The following is a 21127-nucleotide window of genomic DNA, read 5'->3' on the forward strand; positions in this document are numbered from 1 at the left end:
AGAAGTCCCTTGCCCAAGATTGTAGCACTGGAAGAGGCAGAGGCAGGACTCGAGCCTTCCTAGCTTCTTTTCTCTCTTTAGTCCTCTTCACAGCAGACCTGGCTCCGAGCTCCATCTCACAGCCTGCTGACCTTCTTTTCTTGGTGCCACTTCTCCAATTTTAATTAGAATACCAGCTTCAGAACTTGGGCACTTCCCAAGCCTCATCATGGGAGCCGGGCTCTGAGAGAGACACACACATGTAATGACATAATTATGTGCACAGGCAGCCAAGTCCCCACTCAAAAGCTGGGGACAGTGGGGACTCACCTGGCATGTGAGCGAGGACCTGGCTTCATGTGTAGCCAATGACTGCTCCAATGACTGAAAGCTAATAAATGAAGCAAATTATTCACGCAAACAGTGAAAGTCCCTTCTTAGAGTTATTGTAACTGTGCTGGCCCCATTTCAGCATTGTTTCCTAGGAGCAAGTCCCACTGAGCAAATCCCACATGCATTGCCTTTGGTTTGATGTTACAATGATTGATTTCAAGATGAAAACCTCCAATTGTCCTCTGGGAGCTTTTCCTTGTTGGATGTGCTGGTGTCTGATCTCTGAGGTCTCTCCTTCAGTGTGAAGAGTCTGTGATTGGAGAGGAGTCCAACTATTGCACATTTCCCAATCTTCCGCCTTTTACATCCAGGACAGGCGCCAACTCCTGGTCTTCCTGAAGCTCTCCAGAGATGTAGGCCTCAGTGCCTGTAGCAAGAGGGGCTGTCGCCTTTCCTCCAACCAGACTTCTAATTCAATGAGGTTTCATGCAGCAGACATTTGATGAGTCCCCTCTTAGCACCCACTCCAGCCCCAGTAATTTCTGGAAAGGGTTAGCTTAAAGATGCAGAAATGTGCTTAGGCCAGCTCCTACCTTTCAGCACACACACACACACACACACACACACACACACACTTCCAACAGGGCCAACCTGTACAGGCCAGCTGCGGCTGTACTGGGAGACCCATACACAGGCTTCGTCCTGGCTGCTCCCGCCACAGCCTTTGAATAGGGATATTGTGCCTGGCAGGGTGCTGTGGAAGAGTGCTGTGTCAACTCACAAGTTTTGCTCATGTCTGCGGGGCAATGGCCAGTGGTGCTGGGTGCATAGAACCCTGCCTACAGCCCTGTGGTCCTGTATGGCACAACTGGGGGAGTCCTGAGGGGTCGTGGGGCAACAGAGGCTTCATGTGACCCTGCAGCAACTCTTTCCCCACTTTGCTGACTAGAGCTGAGGCCCACACAATTAGGAGAGAGGCCGGAGTCCTTCAGGGCACCAGACTGGGGCTTTGAGCTCTGGCTCCAACCCACGATGCAAGAGGTAGCTCACCATGCTCCCTAGACCCCTTCTCTCTGCTGTGAAACCTTAAAATCTGGTTGGCTGCCGCACTCCAGCTGCTCTTAGCTCCTTTCGTCGTTCCTCACACCTGGCCCCATCCTCATAACCTTTGCCCTGGGTGTTGTCTTGACTCTGGTGTGCCACATTTTTCCAAGTTCAGAAGCCTGTGCTAGAACTGGTTACTTGGAATTCACCAGTACCACAGAGGGGGACAGCTCACCTTCTCTCCAACCTCATTTTGTGGGTGAGGAAACTGGGGAATCAGTTGCCTTTCATGCGTTCTGTGTCTGGCCTGAGCGCTCCACAGTGCGTCTGGGCTGGCATATCTGCCTTTGGAGGTAAGGGGCTTGTGCCCACCACAGTTCCTGCTCCTGTGGCCACCCTCCATCCGTCCTCCCTCCCTGTCTCCTTCCCTGTAGACAGCCCTGTAGACTGCACTTGGGGATCAGTTCCTCCAGGAACTTGGGGTTTCAGGAGTTGGGACTGGGAAGATGGGGCAGCCTCGTGCCTGGGCCAGACTTGCAGGCCATCTTGGGTTCAGCAGTTATGGCCTGGTTCCAGGGAGCCCACGGGATGGAAAATGCCATTGCTGGGCTCCTTCACTGCTGCCAAACCTAACCTCCTCTTGGCTCTTGTTCCCCTGGGTCACCACGAGGCAGGAAAAGCTGGGGTGTGACTTTGGGCAAATCCTTTCACCTGCGGAGTCCCTGCAGGGCTTTTCTAAAGATTAATTAATGGTGTGGAGACACCTCTCCAAGACCGTGGCTGAGGACCACTTGTGGCTTTCACCGGCTGCAGGCATGTGGGCGGCTGGGGCAAGGGCTGGGAGTCTGAGAGAGGAGGGGTGTGCTGCTGGCTCCTAAAAATATCCGCTCTGGTTGCTATAACATGACAGCACGACTCTCAGTGGGCAGGGCATCCCAGAGTTCCTGAGTCCAGGTTCCTGGTGGTGTGCTGAAGGCCAGCTTCCCCCCCCTCACCACCTGACTTACAAATGGAAGCAAAGACACAGTGGGTAGCGGGAGCACCCAGTCAGCACTGTTGTGTCAACACTATTTTATCTTCTGGCCACATGCTAAGACAAGCAAGCAGGGGCTCCCTTGGAACCTGAAGTTCTTTCTAAACTGCCCCTCTACCACCAGTGAGACTATGAGGCCTCCTCAGAGGGTGGAAGAAGCCTGTTCACTCCAACCTTATCCCGGAGGCTTACATAAATATTGTGGTAATGTAGGTCAGTGAACTGCACGGCATCGCACACCAGCGGGATTACAGGCCCTGCCCGCCCACCGGCCCGCTCTGTCAGAGGAGAATGTAAACAAGGAATGCTGAGAGCCCTCCGCTTCCTGGCCCGGGACCTGTCTATGCAGCACTTAAACCAGCGTCGGGGGTCTTCACCATCTGCCATGGAAGCCCTGAAGCTTTTTGAAGTTCCCAGAAGTTAATAAAATTAGTCTGCCCTCATTGCATGACCCTGGCTTAGGGAATGGTAGGTCCTTTGCTGTCTCTGTGGCATTAAGCTTTTTAGGTTAATATTTTATAACCAAAAGAAAGGAGGGGACACCCCGTCTCTGCCAGTGCATGGTCCACAGGCAGTGGGACAAAGGACATGCTTGCATCCCTTGAGGCAGGAGCTTAGGTTTGTTGTTTACTACATGCCATGTGCGTGGCACACTCTCGGTGGAAGAAGAGCAGCCGGTCCTGTGAATGTGGTGAGGACCTGCAATCTGAGAGGACACCTGCCTGGGTGGCTTGTTTGGTTCCGCCGGTGCCTTTAAAAGATGGTTCTCTGTATGGGATGGAAGCTCCTCATGCACGCACTGTCCTTTTTTGTTTCTCAGCTAGCCTCGGCGTCAGGGCAGGTCTTGTGTCTCAGCCATATCTGTCTCAGTATAGTCAAGGCCAGTAGGACCAGGACATCCTGACAGCATTACCTACCGCTTCTCCAGCTTGGCGTGAGTCAGCCGTGGTGCTGCTCTGCTTTGCCAGAGGCCCTGCAGACTTGGGTTTGCATTTCTGCTGGGCCGCTGCCTCGGGTGACCGCAGCCCACTCAGGTCTTGTTCTGGCCTCGCTCTGCCCGCTCTGAAATAGGAATGAAAACTCTTGTAGACAAAGGTGCTCAAGGGCCCCCTAATGTCTCAGTGAGCAAAGCTAAGGGACTCTGGGGCTGGGGGGCTGAGGAGCTCTGAGGATTGAAGGACTCTGAGGGGCCAAGGGGCACTCCTCTTTAGCAGCAGAGGCTGAGCTGGGGACAGGAGACAGCAGTGAGCCCTTCAGTCATGGGGAATGGGGAATGGCTAGTGCAGAGCCATTGGTTCTGGATACCTACTGCACCTGGCTGGGCTGCCGAATGTGAATAGAGGGCCCTCTCATGGGACTGGAGTCCTGGGACCTGGAAGTATGAGAAAACACTTGGGGCTGGTGACATCTGTTCGCGTTGACTCTGCTGTCCTGCAGGTCTGAGGAACCATGTGCATTCAGTTCACCCAGCAGCCTTGTTGGACGCCTGCTGCAGTGGGAACATCATCACCCACAGTCAGGGTAGAGCCGGAGGGGAATGGGGGAGAGGGGAGGGCAGAGCCCACAGCAGCCCAGCCTGCAAAGGTTGCTCTGCTGAAGCCAAGTCCAGAAGAATGAGGAGGAGTTCGTGTGTGGGGATGAGATTTGTGAATTATAAAGGGCTGTGCAAGTGGAAATGATTATTCTTATCATTATTTGTATCCGATTCATCCATCACCCTGGAGAGGAGGAATGCAAGTACCTTTTATCTGGTGCTATGAATCAAATAGAATAGGATATGTTTTTCCAAAAGGTTTTTAGGGTAAATGGGACAGTTTCTCCTTTTCAAAACAATCTGTCTGGGGCTCTTGGATGAATCTTGGGCAGAAGTGAGATGTTTCTGAGGCTGAGGACAGCCCAACCCTCAGGGGTCCCCAGGAGTTCCCTAAGAGAGCCCAGTGAAGGCAGTAAGTCCTACCACTGGCAGCACCCCTGGCCTTCATGCTGCTGCCCGTGCCAGTGCCTGCTCAGACCAGACTCTGTCCCCAGAAAGAACCCATGCCCGTGCCAGGGGCTTGGACAACAGAAGGAACCCCCCAGTTTCTCCGTGGCTCCTGTGCAGGACCTAGTGCAACAGAGACCAGGTGGAGCATAGGCCTTGCTCCAAAGAGCAGCAGAGCTCAGGGAGAAATTGTGTCAGCCCTGCTGCGGTCATCTGGGAGAGGGTCTGGTCTTTAACATGCATGCATGCACACAGGCACATCCTGCTCTTTACACAGAGGCCCAGCAGCTTTCTGCACAGGCCCTGGAGATGAGCTGGGCAGGACAGGGAGGCCATCTGGTGGGGGTCTCCTGGCTATGCCATCTTCCCCAAAGGAGAATCTGAGCTTTGAGAGGCCTCAGGAAGGGGAGAGTAACACTTCAGTTTTTCCCTTAAGGAGAGGGTTCAAGATTAACATAGCTTGTCATGAAATCAAGGCTGCACCCTGCTGACTTTCATACACATGTATGTTCCTCCTCTCAGCCCAGGCCTCCACCAGGAGGCGAAGGGGTGCAAGCTCTACAGCATAGGGCCTGGCACAAACTCTAGGGAGCTGAGGGAAATTGGACTTTTGCAGGGATAGAGACAGGAGGGTGTCACAGAGGAGGGGGCAGTGGAACTGTGGAGTACATGTAGGCCGGGCCAGGAAGGGGGCTCTGGGCAGAAATGTGTGTGCATGTGGCAGGATGGGGCGGTAGAGGGCAGGTTCTCAGAGATTCCTCATGGGAGTGGAAGCCAGGAAGAGGGTGAGGAGGGTTCAGGCTCAGGACTGGACATCATCCTCTCAGCCTTCCTATCCAGGAAAGCTTTCATGAGAAGAGTACCTCTAGCTATCATTCGACTAGTGCTGGGGGCAGGTGGGGCATGGTAGCCACACAGAGGCAGGTGTAGACAGGGCAGCTTTGCATTCTCAGCTAGGAGCTCTGAGACCTTGGACAGATGGCCTAACTCTGCTGTGCCTCTGTTTCCACATCTATAAAGTAGAGAAAGTGCCTCCCTCATGTTGCTGCCCTGGGGCTAAGCTTATGTGTTCACTTGAAGCCTTCACAGCCACCTGGCACATAGCCTGGGCTCTGTAGGTGTCCGTGGTTGTGGGTGGTGATGACGACAAGGGGCCAGTCATCATAATAGTTCCAGTGCTTTCCATTATCTTTAAGATGGACTGATTACCAGGGAGGGTGTGACGGGCCTTGGCCTTCACCAGCACACACTGATGCTTTCTCTCTCCGGGGCTGGGTGTGGGAACAGGTAATAGATGACTACAGTGTGATCGGTCGCTCCCTGTTCAAAAAGGAGACCAACATCCAGCTCTTTGTGGGGCTCAAGGTACACCTGTCCACTGGAGAGCTGGGCGTCATTGACAGCTCCTTCGGCCAGAGTGGCAAGTTTAAGATCAACATCCCTGGTGAGTATGGTTATTTCCTCTTGCTCTCGGGGGTTGGCAGGCCATGGAGAAATAGCAGCGACTCTGCCCTGACAGTGCGTGGGCTTGCTGTGCCACCGTGCAGAGCTCAGTCCATCATGGCCTCTGGTCCCACGTTTGTGGCTGGAAAGCCAGTTTGGGTCCTGGAGGAGCCTGGTGTGGAGTTAGCATCTGGTTTGAGCAGGAGCCAAGGTCTGAATATGAGTTCTCACTTCACTGTGACCATTGGAGTGACTGTGGATATGTCACTCATGCGCTCTGCCCACACCCGTTTTCCTGACATCCTACTGTGTTCCAGACATAGAGGTGTGGGATGGGAGGGGCCAGGTGTGAGCACACTGAGTGAAGATAGACTGGGGCAGAGAAATAAATCGGGAGGACTGGCGAGTGTGCCCTCGGACGGGGCAGTCAGGAAAAGCCTCTCTGAAGAGGTCACGGTGGAGTGGAGTCCTGACCAAAGAAAGGAGGGAGCCACACAAATCCCAGGGAAGAACTTACTGCAGACAGTGGGAGAGACCAGTGAGAAGGTCCTGAGGGAAGGATGCCGGGCAGGAGTGGCCTGAGAGTGGAGGTGTGTGGGTAGATCTGTTAGTAAAATCCCCAGATAGGGCGGTGCCCTGGCCCCCGCTAGGCAGTACGCTCCCAGGGCCCTGGCAACTCACCGGTGAAGCCAGCACCTCCGCTCTCCCTCGGGCCCGGCTGGAGCCCTGCCTCCCGAACCTTCCTGAAGTCCAGAGACCATGTGTAGCACTTGCCCTGTCATGAGGGAGGGGGTGCTTCCCTGCACACTTATCTGTGCTGTCTGTGCCCTGAGACCCTGCCAAGGTGGGCCTGGGCCTCATCACCCTAAGCCGGAGAGACTCCCTATGGCAGGTGAGAGGCAGCACATGCTGGGGAGCCTCCAGCCCTGACACAGCTTCAAGGGCCTGAGTGCTCAGCTGCTCAGGTCCTCAGCCAAACTGGGTGCCCAGTGCCCTGCTCTGGGCTCCGGGAACATGCACAGGGCGTGAGCCAGGCAGTGTCCAGGCCTCAGTCCCAGGCCCTGGCCAGGACCTGTGGAGCTCTCTGGGAAGGAGGGTGAGGTGCTGGGAGCAGAGCTGCCTGAGGGAGGGCTGCCCCACAGCACTGCCCCTTCCCCAGGCTGCTCGGGGCGGGCACGTCTGTTTGCTTCTTTGGGAGTGGATAGGTTCGTGCTGACCTCCCCTCAGCTCCCTTTCGTCTAGCCTAAGGCAAACTCCGAGTTGGGGGTGTTCCCAGAATAGGCCAGACGCAGGAGGAGGCTTGTTTGGGGGCCCTGGGTGCTGGGTGGGAGTGGAGGGAGGGGAGACATGGTGACGCTGCTTCAGTCAACTCGAGTTCACATTCCTTTGTTAGATCAGTGTTGTCTATTTAATAGGTCTGCTTCCTGTTTGTGGCTTTTAAGCTTTTTATTAAATATAACTGGTCAGATTCCTTCAGGCCATCCACCCCCACTGCCCACCCCCACCTCCTGCTTGTCTTTTCCTGCCGATTCCTCCCATAGAGCATTACTTTTAACCATTTTTAAGTGCCTTCATTGTGAAAGACTCTTCAGGAAACCCAAGCCATCCAGTGTCAGGTGGAGGAGGACAGCATTGCAGGCTGCACCTGGAGGATGCTGGGTAGAGGAGCCGGGGTTGTGCTGCTGCACAGTGTAAGGCTCTCCGGAGCAGGAAGCAGCTCAGGGGCTGCCTCAGCTCCTGGCTCGTGGGTGCAGCTGGTTCAAACTCAGCTTACCAGCCTCCCTGCTGGCTCTGTAGGGTGACCCCCCTGGGAAAGGCAGACTGGAGAGCCTCTGGGTGTCCTCCTATCTGCCCCTGACCTCAAGGCCAGATGCTGACAGGGCCAAGCAGGCGTTGAAGAGGCTAGGTGTAGGCAATAGTGAGTGGTGGGGACTGTGGGGACCTAGAGAACTACTTGGATCTAGCCAACGCCTGTTATATGGAATATAGACCCAGGGATGAAATTTTACCTGATTTAACTTTTATGTAAAATTTCCTGATTAATAACTGAAGTTCTCTGAACCAAACAAAACATGGCTTTGGCTGGTTTTGGCCTGTAGTGACTCGGGCCTCAGATTCAGGAAAGGAAACTGACATGTAAGATGCAAACAGTGTTTTATGGCACTGCAGATGCAGGCCTAAGAGATGGGTCCTGACACTCAGGCCCACTGCTTCCCCAGAAGACACTCCTGGAAATAAGAGTGGCTTAACGGATGGCTCATTCTGTCACCCCAGGAGCCTTCCCAGGAAGTCTTTGGGGACCTCACCGTTGAAAAGCCCCACGTTTATATAACTGCTCCCTTCAAAGTTGCCTCCGTGAGGTGGGAGGCCTGTGAGATGAGTTAGGAGCCCTCTGGGTAACATTGCAGGTGGAGAGAATAGTCGGAGGACTTTGCCAGGTGGAGGTGAGGTTCCTCCAGACAAGTCTTACTTCTGCCGTGTCATCACATCGCCGTGCTTCCTGAGTGCTGCTTCGGTGCCGGTGCTTCATATCAAAGCTGGGTCTTGTGATCTACATCTCCAGGTGGGGCCTGGGGAGCTGCGGGGGGGCACCTTGCCCAGCGTCTTTTTGGGTATGCAGCATCTGCCTCCCCCAGTTGGCCCTTAGAGCCATCAGGGCTTCAGAGGCTCAGCACCATGGGGCACACACATGGTGGGAGACATCCCTTGCCTGGCGGTTGATAAAGCAGTGGCCTGGGCTTCTGTGGCTCACCTGGCCAGCGCTGTCCTGCTGCTCCCACTCTCCATTCCGTGTCAGTGCCTCAGGCACCAGCTCCCACCATGAGAAGTAGCCTGGATGGTGGGCTGGACAGCAGCTCCTGCCAGCCCTGCACATCCACTGTGCAGGGGAAAGAATCTCTTAGACAACATCCAGCCAGAGAAGGGCCAAGTGAGCGGATGAATGGACTTGTCACTGGTGACAGCTATGAGTCACTGCTTATTGACTCTAGGAGTGAAGGCAAACATATGCATGCACTTTCATCTTCCGAAACAGTCTCCTAACCCTGAAATGACCCAGAAGGCTGTTATGTGTGCCTTGGTAGGATGCAGCAAGCTTTTTGAGGAGCCCAGATTTGTGCAGGGGATCCATCTCGACCTAATAGGCAGTTACCACTCACTTCCATTGTGGGTGTTTCAGGAAGCAAGATGATGACGGTGTGATCAGATCTCCAGTTTTTCAAGAGAGACTAGGAAACTGGATTTTTCCATGAAATCTTCCAGTTCTCAAAAGTGGGTCATTGTGCCTGGCCTGCTGGTGCCAGGTCCTTGACGTGCTACCTCCTCCTGTTGCTGCAGCCCTCTTCCTATTGCCCCGAAGGGCACCCCAAGACTCTGAGGAGCAGATGGCTGGTCCAGTGGACCCAGAGGCCCCAGGGGAGAGTGCGTCTCTCTCATGGGCATCATTCAGCTTCTGGAAAACCCAGCAAAGAGAATTAAGACTCATCTTGGTGCCATAGTGAGAGCCCACAGGAGCCCTGAGATTGTGGGTGGTGGTGTTATCCCATAAACAGGCCCTGGGCATGTTCCCTCCAGGGTTAGACATAAAAGTGATTTTCTTTTAAATGTGTTCTCTGCACCCACCCACCCACCCAGTCACAACTGTAGACTCTGTTTGGAGAGGATTCTTGGGCAGCCTGTCCTCAGGATTTCATCGGAATTCTTAGCCCGCTGCAAATTGACTTTTATTGAAAGACGTTGGCAGGGCTGGGGTTGTGCTGCTCAGCATTTTCTGGGAGACTGAAAGCAGGGTACCTCCAAAGAACAAGAGCTTCAGAGTCAGCCAGACCTGGGCTGGAATCCTGACTAGAATTTTAACCTTTGTGAGCCTCGGTTTCCTCGTCTGTAAGATGAGTTATTTTGAGGATTTTTCCTCCCAACTTTTTGAAGATCTTCAGAGGTACAGAAAAGTTGAAAGAATAGTTTATTGAACCTAGATTTTACATTGTTAATATCTTATCACATCTGCTTTCTGTGTATGTGCTGAGCTATTTAAATGTTAGCTGTGGAACTCGGTTAGGTCTGTATACTTCAGCATGTGTCCCCTAAGGTTTAAGGCATTCTCCTCTAGGACCACCATACCATTATCATTTGAGAAATTTAACATCCATGATATGACCTAAGGTACAGTCCATTTTTATTTCCCCAATTGTCCCTGCATATGGTTGTAATGTCTCTTAGTTTCATGATGATGACATCTTTGGGTTCTCGGTGGGTTGTTTTCCAGACGTGCTCTTGGGGTCTGTCTGGTATTTCCTCAGGACTAGGTTCTGGTGTGCATATGTAGAAGGAATCTCACAGCGACAATCTCGTGTCTTTAGTGCATCACTTGGGATGCTTACAATGTCCATTTGCCCATTGTGGTCATGTAAGTGTGAGCACTGGTTAAGGTGATTGTTAGGAGGGTCAATGAGGAGATGGAGGCAACCTGTGAACTAAAGATAGTTGGTGTGAAGGGAGTGCAGGGCAGCTGTGCCCATGCATGAAGCAGGGTGTGCTCACATGTGAGACCTCTGTGGCCTACTTGGGGGAGGGCACTGTGAGGTCCCTTTGCAACTCATGGTTAAGGCCCTGGTCTGGCAGCAGTGTGGTAGGGCTGGCTCTATTGGCCCCAGTTCAGGGGTCCATCCCCTCCCCAAAGCTGCATGGGGCTAAGCCAGGGTCTGGAAGGAAGAGCTACTATTTCCCAAAATCTTCGGAGTCCTCTCTATCCCTTTGTCTGTCTCCTTGTCAATCCCCCTCCCCCTTGCTCAAGTCAGACCTGAACACACAGAGAATTGGTGCCCACCCCTTCCCAGGGGGCACAGTCTGTTGGAGATGTCTACAGAAAGTAACCAACACCATGGTAGCGTGCTATGAGCCATGTGAACAGAGAGGATGCGCGACCACTCCCTTCTAGAGTGGAATAGGGCACAGTAAGGCTTGAGCTGGCCTTGAAGGTGAGGGGTTTTTCAGGTAAAGGAAGGGAAGGACATTCAGGACAGGGAAAACAGCCTTCTAACACAGAGGCTAGAAAGGGTGGCATATTTATTGCTTATAATATGTATGACATTGTTCTAAATGTTCTTTATGTTACTAACTTAGTTTGGGGTGTTTAAAATGGTGGTTTTGGAACTTTATTTTAAAGCAATGGGACTTTTTCTTCTAAATAAAGCTTACATGGAATCAACCACAGTTGAGTCCCTAGGGATCCTCCTCTGTTCATCTTCAATTCCAGGCCTCAGGCCTGAGGCCCTGAACCCCATGCTTGGCATCGGCCTTTGTCAGGTCAGTTCATCAGCCTTGGCCCCACCGACATTTGGGGCTGGGTCATTCCTTGTGCACTGCGGGTCGGCCTCTGCTCTCTGGGTGCCAGTAACGCACCCCGGACCCCCTTCCCAATTGTGATAACAAAAGACTTCTCTGGATGTTCTCCTGGAAGGCTGAATGGCCGCAGTTGAGAACCACCAGTCTATGCAGAAGGAGGAAGCTGCAGAGCCTGTATGCAGGGAGGGGCCTAGTCAGAAAGCTCTACCTGGCAGCTGATAGGAGGTAGTGAAGCGTAGGCCCCGAGACTGGGGCAGTGGGCGCTGGAGAGCAGGCCAGGAGGGGCCGTGGTGAGGAAGGGGCTTCTCAAAGAGCCTCCACCTGAGGCCTCCTCTGGGTGCCTCATGGCCAGCAGGGCAGGTCCCACGGAGGCCTCAGGTTTCTCAGCACTGCCCTGGGACAGCGATGCACAGCAGTGTGCCTGCTTCATCCCGAGGCCTCGTGTCCTGGGATGCTCTCTAGGCACTGCGGTGGTGGGAGGTCCCCGAGATCTGACCCAGCAGCCTTAGGGGTGCAAGAGGCTTTTGCAGCCTGACGTGTGCTAGGAGCACAGCACCATTACCTGGATTCTTACAAGCTGAGAGAAACGTCTTTGGGAAATACTTCTCTTTGTTTATAAATCTCCTAAGCTTTCCAATTTTTTACCAGTTTGTGATTTTAGAGAAAATTTTTATTTTTCATATAATTTATGCTGCCTAAAGTCATCAGAGCAAACTGAGTATTTGTTTAAATGTTTCAGGCAGTGGTGACACTTTTGTGATTAGCTAAGTACTCTCTCCAAAAAGCCTTGATGTATAACCACTGGCGAGCAGCAGTCTTAAATATCTGAAAGCAAGTCCCAGAAACCAGAGCCACCCACATCCTCTTGCAGAATGGCTGTGCCAGCTCTTGGGTCTTAATACCTAGTGCCCTGGACTGCAGCTAGTCACACGCCCCCAAACCTCCAGGCCACCAAAGGCATGGGCGAGGAGCAAGAACCTCGCGTGCATCAGTTTTCCACACAAATGAATCCACCTCATTAACAGAAACAGGTCACGTGTTCATAAAGCCTTGCCGTTATAGTTATTAACAAGGAGTAGGATGGCTCGCCAAGGAAAATCTCTCCCCAGCCAAATGCTGGAACGCAGGAGAGCCTGAAGCAGGAGGGCAAGGTCAAGCACGGACTGCTTCAGCCCTTGCTGCTGGCCAGTGTTCAGCCCTTGCTGCGTGCCAGACTCTCCTCAATGCTTTCCCTAAATTACATTATAGAGTTCTCCCACAGCCCTCGGAGCTGGGAACTGTCCACATGTTACTAGTAAATCACTTGCTCAGGTCTTACCCGCTGACTCCAGGGCCACACTGCACAGCAGCCATTCTGGATGAGACAAGTTATCCACACAGGCACCTAAAATTGTACCCGGTGAGGTCAGTGCTCACCAGAGTTTGCTGCTGCTGCTGCTGCCTTAGGTTCTGCTGCATCCACCTCTGAGTTTCCCCTGTACTTCTTCCCCTGATGGGGTACACTGCAAAAGATGAGGTGAGAAAGTGCTAACCACAGCAATAACACTGGTCACCGCCCCCCATAGGAGCCATGACAGAGCCACCCCAAGGCAGAGGATTTTGTAACCAGTGCCTCACATGGTCTGCACTGAACAGATGTCTCAGTGAGGCCCTGCACAGGTCATGTAGCTAGGCAATGGAGGCGTGTAGGTTTGGACCCCAGCAGAATGTAGAAGTTGAAGATACCTGGAGGCAGGCAGGACAGGCTGGTAGAGAGAACCTGGTATTCCAATGGCGAGGTCAGTGCTTACCCAGGATTTGCTGCTGCTGCTCTAGGTAGGGTCTGGGCTCACCTTACTCTTGCTCTCCCCCTTCTCACCAGGCCACAGACCCTGCTGAGTTTAGATGGCACTTGGTGAACTGTGGGTGGCCATTGTCTTACTCAAGCAGCTCCTGTCCACGGCTCACAGGGGCCCTGGCCCTTTGCTAAGTGTGCTGTTGCTGCTGCCTGCTAGTAAGTTAGGGACCAGGGCTTCTGTGGCCTGATGTTTGTTTACTTAGGGCTCAACAGTCTGAGTTGCTGCCTGCACAGCCCCAGGGAGCTCTCCTGTAGAGCGGTCTGACTACTGGCTGCTCATTCAGCTGCCTGTCTGTGGAGCCAGTCACTTCTGGATGGAGGTAGGGAACCAGAAAGACCCATGTGTCATGTATTTATCTTAACCCACTTCTCACTCATTATAAAAGTTGCTTGGTTACATTAGAGAGAAAGCTTACAAATAGGGTGGGGTAAAGGGGAGCCACCCACAGGCTCCCCCCTTCTGTGACACTACAGTGGACCTTCCAGGACTTCTTCAGGTGTCACTTTGTGTGGACAGAAAGCTCAGCGTAAGGAGTAACAGGTTGAATCTGCTCCATTCAATAGCAGCCCTGACCCCTGGAGCCATGCTGCCTCTCTGGGCTTCAGTGTGGTCTGTAGGAGGGGATCAGCGCTCTCTCCTCATGAGGTGCTGAGAGAACAGCCGCTTGGAGCATGTGTGAAGGGCCTGGCACAGAGAAGACATTTAGTCAGTGGCAGCATTGTTTATGTGAGTCTCTCAGACGTGGCACCCTGCACACTCAGTTTATGCTGCGTCTTCCCTGAGAGTCACCTGACTCACACTGGCCCTTCTCTAGGGCCACACAGCTCACGAAGTCATCTTTGCACTTTCACATGCCTTTCTCATGCTTCAGGCTTTGAATTTGAACCATTCCCTCGGTAGGTACTTCTGTAGTTTCACTAGCAGATTGGGGGGGAGGGTACTCAGGGAGACCCAACCCCATGCCTGATAGTACCCTGTTTCCCTGAAAATAAGACAGTGTCTTATATTAATTTTTTGCTCCCAAAGATGAACTAGGTCTTATTTTCAGGGGATGTCTTATTTTTCCATGAAGAAGAATACGGTACACATTTATTGTTAAATGAAAATAAAGGAAATTTATAACCTGTATACGGTACTGTAGTACGGTAGTTGTCAACACAAACCAGACAAACTGTGAATCCTACAGTATCAAGAATTTACTCGTTTATTCAATGACAATCATGTCATCATCTTCTGGAACATCATCATAACAATCCAATTCCTGAATTTCCTGGTGAATTTCTTGTGACTCCATTTCTTTCAGAATCAGTGGACCAAATCTCTCATGTTTAGCCTGGGGCGGGGGGGGACTTATTTTCAGGGGATGCCTTATATTTCACTCAGAAGGAAACCTGTAAGTAGGTCTTATTTTCGGAGGATGTCTTATTTTCGGGGAAACACGGTAGTAGGGACTCAATAAATACATAATGACAAAAGCTGGTCAAAACCAGGTGAATTTTTTTAGTGTTTGTGACTCAGTGATCAGTGTTAGGAATAAATGTGTGAAAAAACAATTATATAGTTTTTAGTGTGTGCCATGTACTATTCTGTATTTTCATTTTCACAACAAACTTGACAGAAGATGCCACCATAATTAGAATTATTGAAATTGCCATTTTACAGTTGAGGAAACAGAAGCACAGAGAGGCACAGGAAAATGCCCAAAGTCACACAGCTGTTGAGTTCTAGCATTAAGATCGGAACCCAGGCTATCTGGCTGTAGTCCTTGCTCTTACCCCTCTGCTCCCCACTCTGACAGGTTACCCTCTGTCCATCTGCTCTATGTGGCCTGAGCTTGGGGCCCAACAGCTGGAAATTCCAGAAGTTCCAATTTCGTCTTAACCCCACTGCTGAGGGTGTTATGATAATGCCCTGGATCTCAGTTTTCCTGTATGAAAAAGGGGAGCATTTATTGCCTTCAGGGCTGAGATGGGTGAGAAATGTATATAAAGTGCCTGGATCCTTATAAATGTTCAGTAAGTGTGAGTTTCTTTCCTTTCCTGAGCATGGAGGTTGCAGGCTGTCACTTGGGAATGAAGTATAGGATGAGACCAGAAGTTCATGTCTGTGTGTCTCTGGGGACTGGTAAATGTCCAGGCTCTCAGATGACCCTTGCCAGCACCTGACTGTAAACACATATTTCTGCCAGTCCTCATAGTTCCTGCTTTACTAGTCCTGTTGGCCAGTGACCTCCAGGCTCAGCCCTTCCCTCCTCAGTGGCTGCCCCTAGCCAGGCTCTCCCACGGATGGCCTTGCCAGCTGCAAACTTAGTGAGAAAGAGTCTCTCTCCTAGTAGTCCCACCAAAGTGCTGGAGCTCCATACCCATCCCAAAACAGTGCCAGGGCTAGGTGCATGCACAAGACAGCTGAGGTCATGGCTGTTCCCGGCCCCAAAGGTGGACCCTGCTTCTACCTCTGCTCCCCAAGGAAAGCCAGGGGCTGTTGCACGAAGTAGTAGAAATGACAGATGTTTGCTACCAGCAGATGTGCCAAATGATTGAGCCAGGCTGTTCTCACTCCTGGAATGGCCTTCCTTTCACCCTCAGCCTTAATAGAGTGCACGGTACCTTCTGCAGGACCCCTTAGCATCCTGGGCCGGCCTCTTCCTGAGTCCTCTGAACTGCTGTGGCCTCTCTAGGAGCCTCCCTGGGAGCCTCCCCCAGAAGTGAGCTTCTCTAGGCTGAGATTCTGGCTGAGTCTCCCTGTGTCTTAGGTCCCTCACAGGAAGCCCCATGGTGCACACATGGCGGGCTAGGAAGGAGCCCTGCCCCTTCAGCTGTACAACCTACCTTTTCTGGATCACGGTGCTTGATCTGATGGCAAGGATTAGATCCTTCATTCTCATCAGCCCTAGCCCACTCACGTGTGAAGGCAAAGCATTAAGGATATCAGGATTTTCCAGTGGCCTGCTCAGGTCTCAGAAGTCTCAGCAGAGTTGGCATAGCCATGGTCCTCGGGAAATGGGAGAGAATTCCCCTGAGAACCTGTAGTAGGAACAGGTGATTGTTCTGGACCCAAGGATTTGATGGGACCCTCACCCTGCAGGCTAACAAGTGTTTGCTGTCACTTGGGGAAAGAAGGCTTCTCCCCGTCCCAGCAGGAGCACCTTCCCACACAGGGGTCAAGGCCTGACGCCAGGCATCTCCTTCCAAATGTCATGTTTTATGTGGTTTGAAAAAATCACAAACTTTCTTTATAACCAGAAGTAATATAATCTCATTCAATGAAATTTGCATGTTACAGAAAAATAAAAAGGACAAGTCTCCTCAAATCCCATCATTAATATTTTTCCTTTCCTTTTTCTTCTCTCTTCGTGGGCTTCTTTTTACGTAGCCTAGAGGTTATGGTATACATAATTTTGTGTTTGATTCTTTTCAATTACTGTAACTATACAACGTTTTTTTTCTCCTTTTCTATGATACACTGTAGTCCTCAGGGGAGATTGAATGGTGTAGTGTTGAGAGCTTGGGCACAGACCTCAGGCAGAGCTTGGTTCAAACCCCAGTCCACTACTTACCAGATCAATAACCTTGGGTGAGTGGCTGAACCCCTCCAGGCCTTAGTTCCTCATCTGGAGAGAAGAGTGTGCCCTGCCTGGGGGCTGTGAGACCTGCGTGTGCAGTGAGATGTGAAGGCACCTACACTAGCACGGTTCCCAGCACACAGCTGGTGCACAGCGTCCTGAGTTGTGTTGTCGTCCCCCAAGGCTGTACCACAGCTCCTGTTGCTTAGATGTTTCCAGCTTCTCTCTGTCGTAAATAGCATTGCTGCGAACATCTTTCTGTATCAGTCTCTATCTAAATGTTATCAGAAGTTGAGTTCTTATTTTTAAAAAGAAAATACTCTAAACATTTAAAAAGTTCAAGTTCTTGAAAGCTCCTGGGAAAGTGATTTCCGAAAGTATCACATCATTTCATAAGTACTTCCATCAGCACTCTCTGAAGGCATCTGTTTTCCACCACGTCACTGGCATAGGCTGACCCTCTGCTATTTATTCTGGCTAAGTTGATGCGTGGAAAATGGCATCTTGATATTTTTATTGCATTTCTTTAATAACTAGTGATGTCAACCATTTTGCCATATTCAGGTTTCTTGAAAGAAATTTAAAAGAAGCAGGTATGTGGAGAAGAGGGTGTAGTTTACTGTCAGGCATGTATATGGATGCCTGCCAGAATGCCCCACCTGGGCTCCCAGCCTGGGGTCTGAGTACCTCTTGGATTCTGAACTTCGAATAACCCTGCTATAAACTTCATGTCCCCCAGCCCCGTGCAAGTAGGAAGACCTGCAAAGATGGCCGTTTGTCCACCTCAGATTCACAGCTCTGGTCCCAAGGCATCAAGACACTCTCTTCCACCCAATGCAAATCCCTCTGCACATGGCCTGTGTTAAGTCCTGAACCCAGAGCCCAAACTCAGGGCCTGTCCTCAGCCACTCAGTCCCCAGGCAGGATGGCTATGTCACAAGTAGGCAGCTCCATCACCCACCACTGGCCAGGGCTATGGAGGAGGTCTGTCTGAGACACTTCAGGAGAAAACTAAGAATTGGAGGACTTCTTAGAGCCTGAAGGATGAATCACCCTTTGCTAGACTCAATGACCACCTGGGAGCCTGCTAAGGACAGGGCACTCACAGGTCTGTGCACCCCTGCATCCCAAGGGCCTGGCACCACCCAAGGAAAGCAAGCAGGTTGGCACACCTAGCTACCTGGAGGCACAGAGCGAGGCAAGGGGACTTGGGGTGAGGCTGGGGAGATGGCCTGGCCGGGGCTCACTGCCAGGTACTGGGAAACCCCTGAGGGTGTTTGGTCAAAGGAGGCCAGGATCTGGAGTGTGTTTGAAGAGGAAGCTGGTGCTGGTGTCTAGAAGGGCTGGCATATTGCCCCCGGGAGCCCTGAGAATGCACAGCGAGCACAGGAAAGCAGGCACAGGGGCAGAAGCCTCCAGTAGCCCCCTCTCTGTTCCCCCAAACAACAGGCCAGCTGCTGCCCAACTGCAGGCCGGCTTTTCTCCGACAGCTGACTTCTACCACAAGCTGGCTCTCCCTGGACCAAGAGGACTGAAGCTGGCTTTATCAGGATAGCCCCAGTGACCCCGAGGCAAGGCTGGACTCTCCCCAGACAGCCATGGGCATTTCACTGGGCTCTGTCCCACACAGCACAACAGCCGGCCAAGGAGACTCTAGAAAACAGAGTTAGAAGAAAAGAGTTTAAAAGAGGTGAGGGGTGAAAGTTGAGGTTTCAGAAAATCCCAATAAAAATTAAAACAAGCCATCCGTCTTTCTCACTGGCATGTTACCCTGACAGTGGCCTTTGTGGATCTTGCCCCAGTGTCTATGGGGAAGGCGACTGAAACCTAATCCAGCAGCCAGCTAGCTGCTGCCAAACCCCGACCCCGCAAGGCTGCCCCGCTTTCTGGGAGGGACCACCCCTGACAAGGCCGGCCTCTCCCGGAAGCCACCCTGACAGAGGAGGACCTTTCAGCAGGGGCAGAGAGCACTTTGGGGTGTATTTTTCCATAACAAATGACCAAACTCCTCCCCCTTTGGCTATTGAAGCATTTCAAAGCAATTGTAAAAATTATATGAACCCCATCGAAGAACTGTTACAACAATGTTTATACCCAGTGTTTGAAACAAAGACAATGATATTATAAATAATTGCAGATGATGAAGCTAGGCAAGAAAAAATAACATCATCAAAAGAATTTTACAAGACGGGCCGTTCACAAAGATGGATGGAGTAACACAATACATTAGAAATATCTGCAATTAACATAAACACAGAGCAGTGGACGGGAACCATCTGCCCACCAGCCTTCCCTGGGCATGGTCCCATGTCATCCATACGGGGTGGTGCCAGGGGCATCTCACTGTGGCCAGGTGACAATGTGGCCCCCTGGATGAGGCTGCCTGGAGGTACGTGCCCTGGGCCCGTACGCAGGCCCGTGGGCTGAGACCTATTTAGAAGGGATGCTGAGGACTGAAGAATATCTTTGGGGTCACAGCTTCCTCCAGGAACCTTTCCCTGACCCTACAGGGGTTAAGCCAGGTCAGTTGTCCCCAGGCACCCGCCGCTTCTCTGTCACAGCACTTGGATTCTGCATTGTTTCCGTGGGTATCCCGTGAGTGAGTCCACGTTTTCCTGCGCCTCTCAGGCCAGTGTGCGTAAGGAGCACGAGGTGTGGGGGAACTGGCCTCTTGTGGTAGAAGTGCCGAAGTCCTGACCAGCGGATTCTCCGTCACACATTACAGCTCTGGGGCTCACATAGCCCAGCCAGCTCTCATGGCTGTCTGAGACGGGCGTCATTGTCTCCAGTGGACAGACGAAGAAGCTGAGGCTCCGAGTGCACGTGTGTAGACAGGGACTGCCCAGAGCTCAGCTGGGCTGCATGCTCTGTCCCTGGCATCTTTTTCTCCTTTTAATTAGTACTCGATTTTCTAAAAAAAGATAAAAATTATTTTTAACCATGAAAACTTTTGGCGATACCGAACATAATCGACAACCCTGATGCCAGCAAGATTAAAACAACATGTCATGTGCTTCCAATCTCTCACCCTTTCTCTCTCTTCTCTCTGTCTTTAAGAAATAGAATGTTACTGATAAAGCGAACCCCCCACACTTCTCTGTGGGTAGCATCCACTCCCCTAAGTCGGGCCTCATGCCCATGATGTGTTTTTGTGTTCTCCCTACATAAGATTGCAACCCAGACAGCTTTGATGGTTTATGTGTCTTTTAAGTTCCTACATACTTGGTCTCGCACTGAACCAAGTGATTTTGGGACACTTGCTGTTTTTGTTTTAGAACTTGCAATTCTAGCCAACAGTTCTAATGGACTCATTTCACTGCTACCAATGCATTATCCCATGGTCTGATGCACCCGTTCCCCACTGCTCTGCAGAGCAGTGTCAGCATTTCTCTAGGTGGACACTGGGAGTGTGGTTGTCTGACCCTAAAGTGCGTGTCCACAGACAGAACGAGGGCTGGCCAGGTGGCAGTGCCCACTTACACATCTGCCAGCCTCTCCTCTGCCCTCTCTCACCAACCCCTGCCTCGCCCCACTTACCATGTCTTACCAATTGAGAGATGCCATTGCCAGGTTTGCTAGAAGCTTGTTCTCAGCCTGGTTTCTTGGAGGATCAGGTATGACCCTAAATACCAGGACGTTGTAGGAATCCTTCCAGCCTCCCAGGCAGAGTAGAGCTGGAGGCTCTTGCTGGCTCTTACCAAAGGTGAAGGGAAACCTGGGCGTTTCATCAGGAATTGGGCTCCTGATTTGCTCTGTCGAGTTTCTGTTAGAGGCCACTTCCCATTCATAAGGAGAGTCTGACAGCTGTAGGTTCGAATGGGCACCCTCCTCACGGTGGTCATTTCACACATCTAGAGCTGGGACCTGGGAGCACCTGGTGGTGCCTGCTGTGTGTTCCTCTGCCTGAGCTTGAGTCCTTACTGTTGTTAGAAAGGGGATTGCTGCTTGCTAGAAACTGGCCTGTGGGGCGGGGCCTCTCCCCAGGTGAGGATGATTTGATCTTGGAGGCAAGGGTGAGCTGGCAGGCAAGGCTGAGTTACAGCAGCCTGAGCAATGGCAGCCTTGGCCTTTAGAAACCAGCCTGTGACCAGTGGGGACCTTGGAGAAGTCACCCACATATCTAGGTTCTGGAGCCTGATGCTTGCTCATTCATTTATTTTCCACCTCCCTGTGGCTCAGGCTGCCTCTGCATAACCTCCCTCCCCCCCTCCCGGAGCTCTCCAGGGGAAGCCAGGCAGTCACAGCATTTGTGCTTTTGGACAGATGGGTGCGAAGAGCAAGAAGGCAGGGCTCACAGGGCCTGGAGGGGACCTGGAGCAGGTTAGGAAGCAGCATGGCAGCGAGTTCAGAGAGGGCCAGGAGGAAGAAGTCTGTACGAAGACCCTGTGGCTGGGCCCAGGGGTGGAGTGAGTGGTGGGATAGGTCTGTGGTGCTCACTCACACCTGGGCCCAGTATTGGACTTTGTTCACCGTCTTAGGGCAGGAGAAGCCACCAGAGATGGCCTGAGCATGCGTCTCTGTGAGACAGTTTCTTCCCCTAAAACAGGGTCCTACCGCTCTCCCAGGTTGTT

General features: G+C 51.9%; 1 protein-coding gene across 3 annotated transcripts in view; it reads left to right on the forward strand.

Moving 5' to 3' along the window:
* The window catches only part of EEFSEC (eukaryotic elongation factor, selenocysteine-tRNA specific), a 207920-nt gene that overhangs the window by 172851 nt on the left and 13942 nt on the right, over nucleotides 1-21127 (forward strand). For 2 of the 3 annotated variants that reach the window (XM_084886932.1, XM_084886934.1), the window contains one exon: nucleotides 5658-5814. The exons of the other annotated variant lie outside the window; for it this stretch is intronic. In XM_084886932.1, coding sequence (XP_084743058.1) covers nucleotides 5658-5814 — 157 coding nt within the window. The remainder of the gene's footprint in view (nucleotides 1-5657; nucleotides 5815-21127) is intronic. 3 annotated transcript variants of the gene reach the window in all.

Source organism: Pipistrellus hanaki (assembly GCF_964339955.1).
Source record: "Pipistrellus hanaki genome assembly, chromosome: 6".
Lineage (NCBI taxonomy): Eukaryota > Metazoa > Chordata > Mammalia > Chiroptera > Vespertilionidae > Pipistrellus > Pipistrellus hanaki.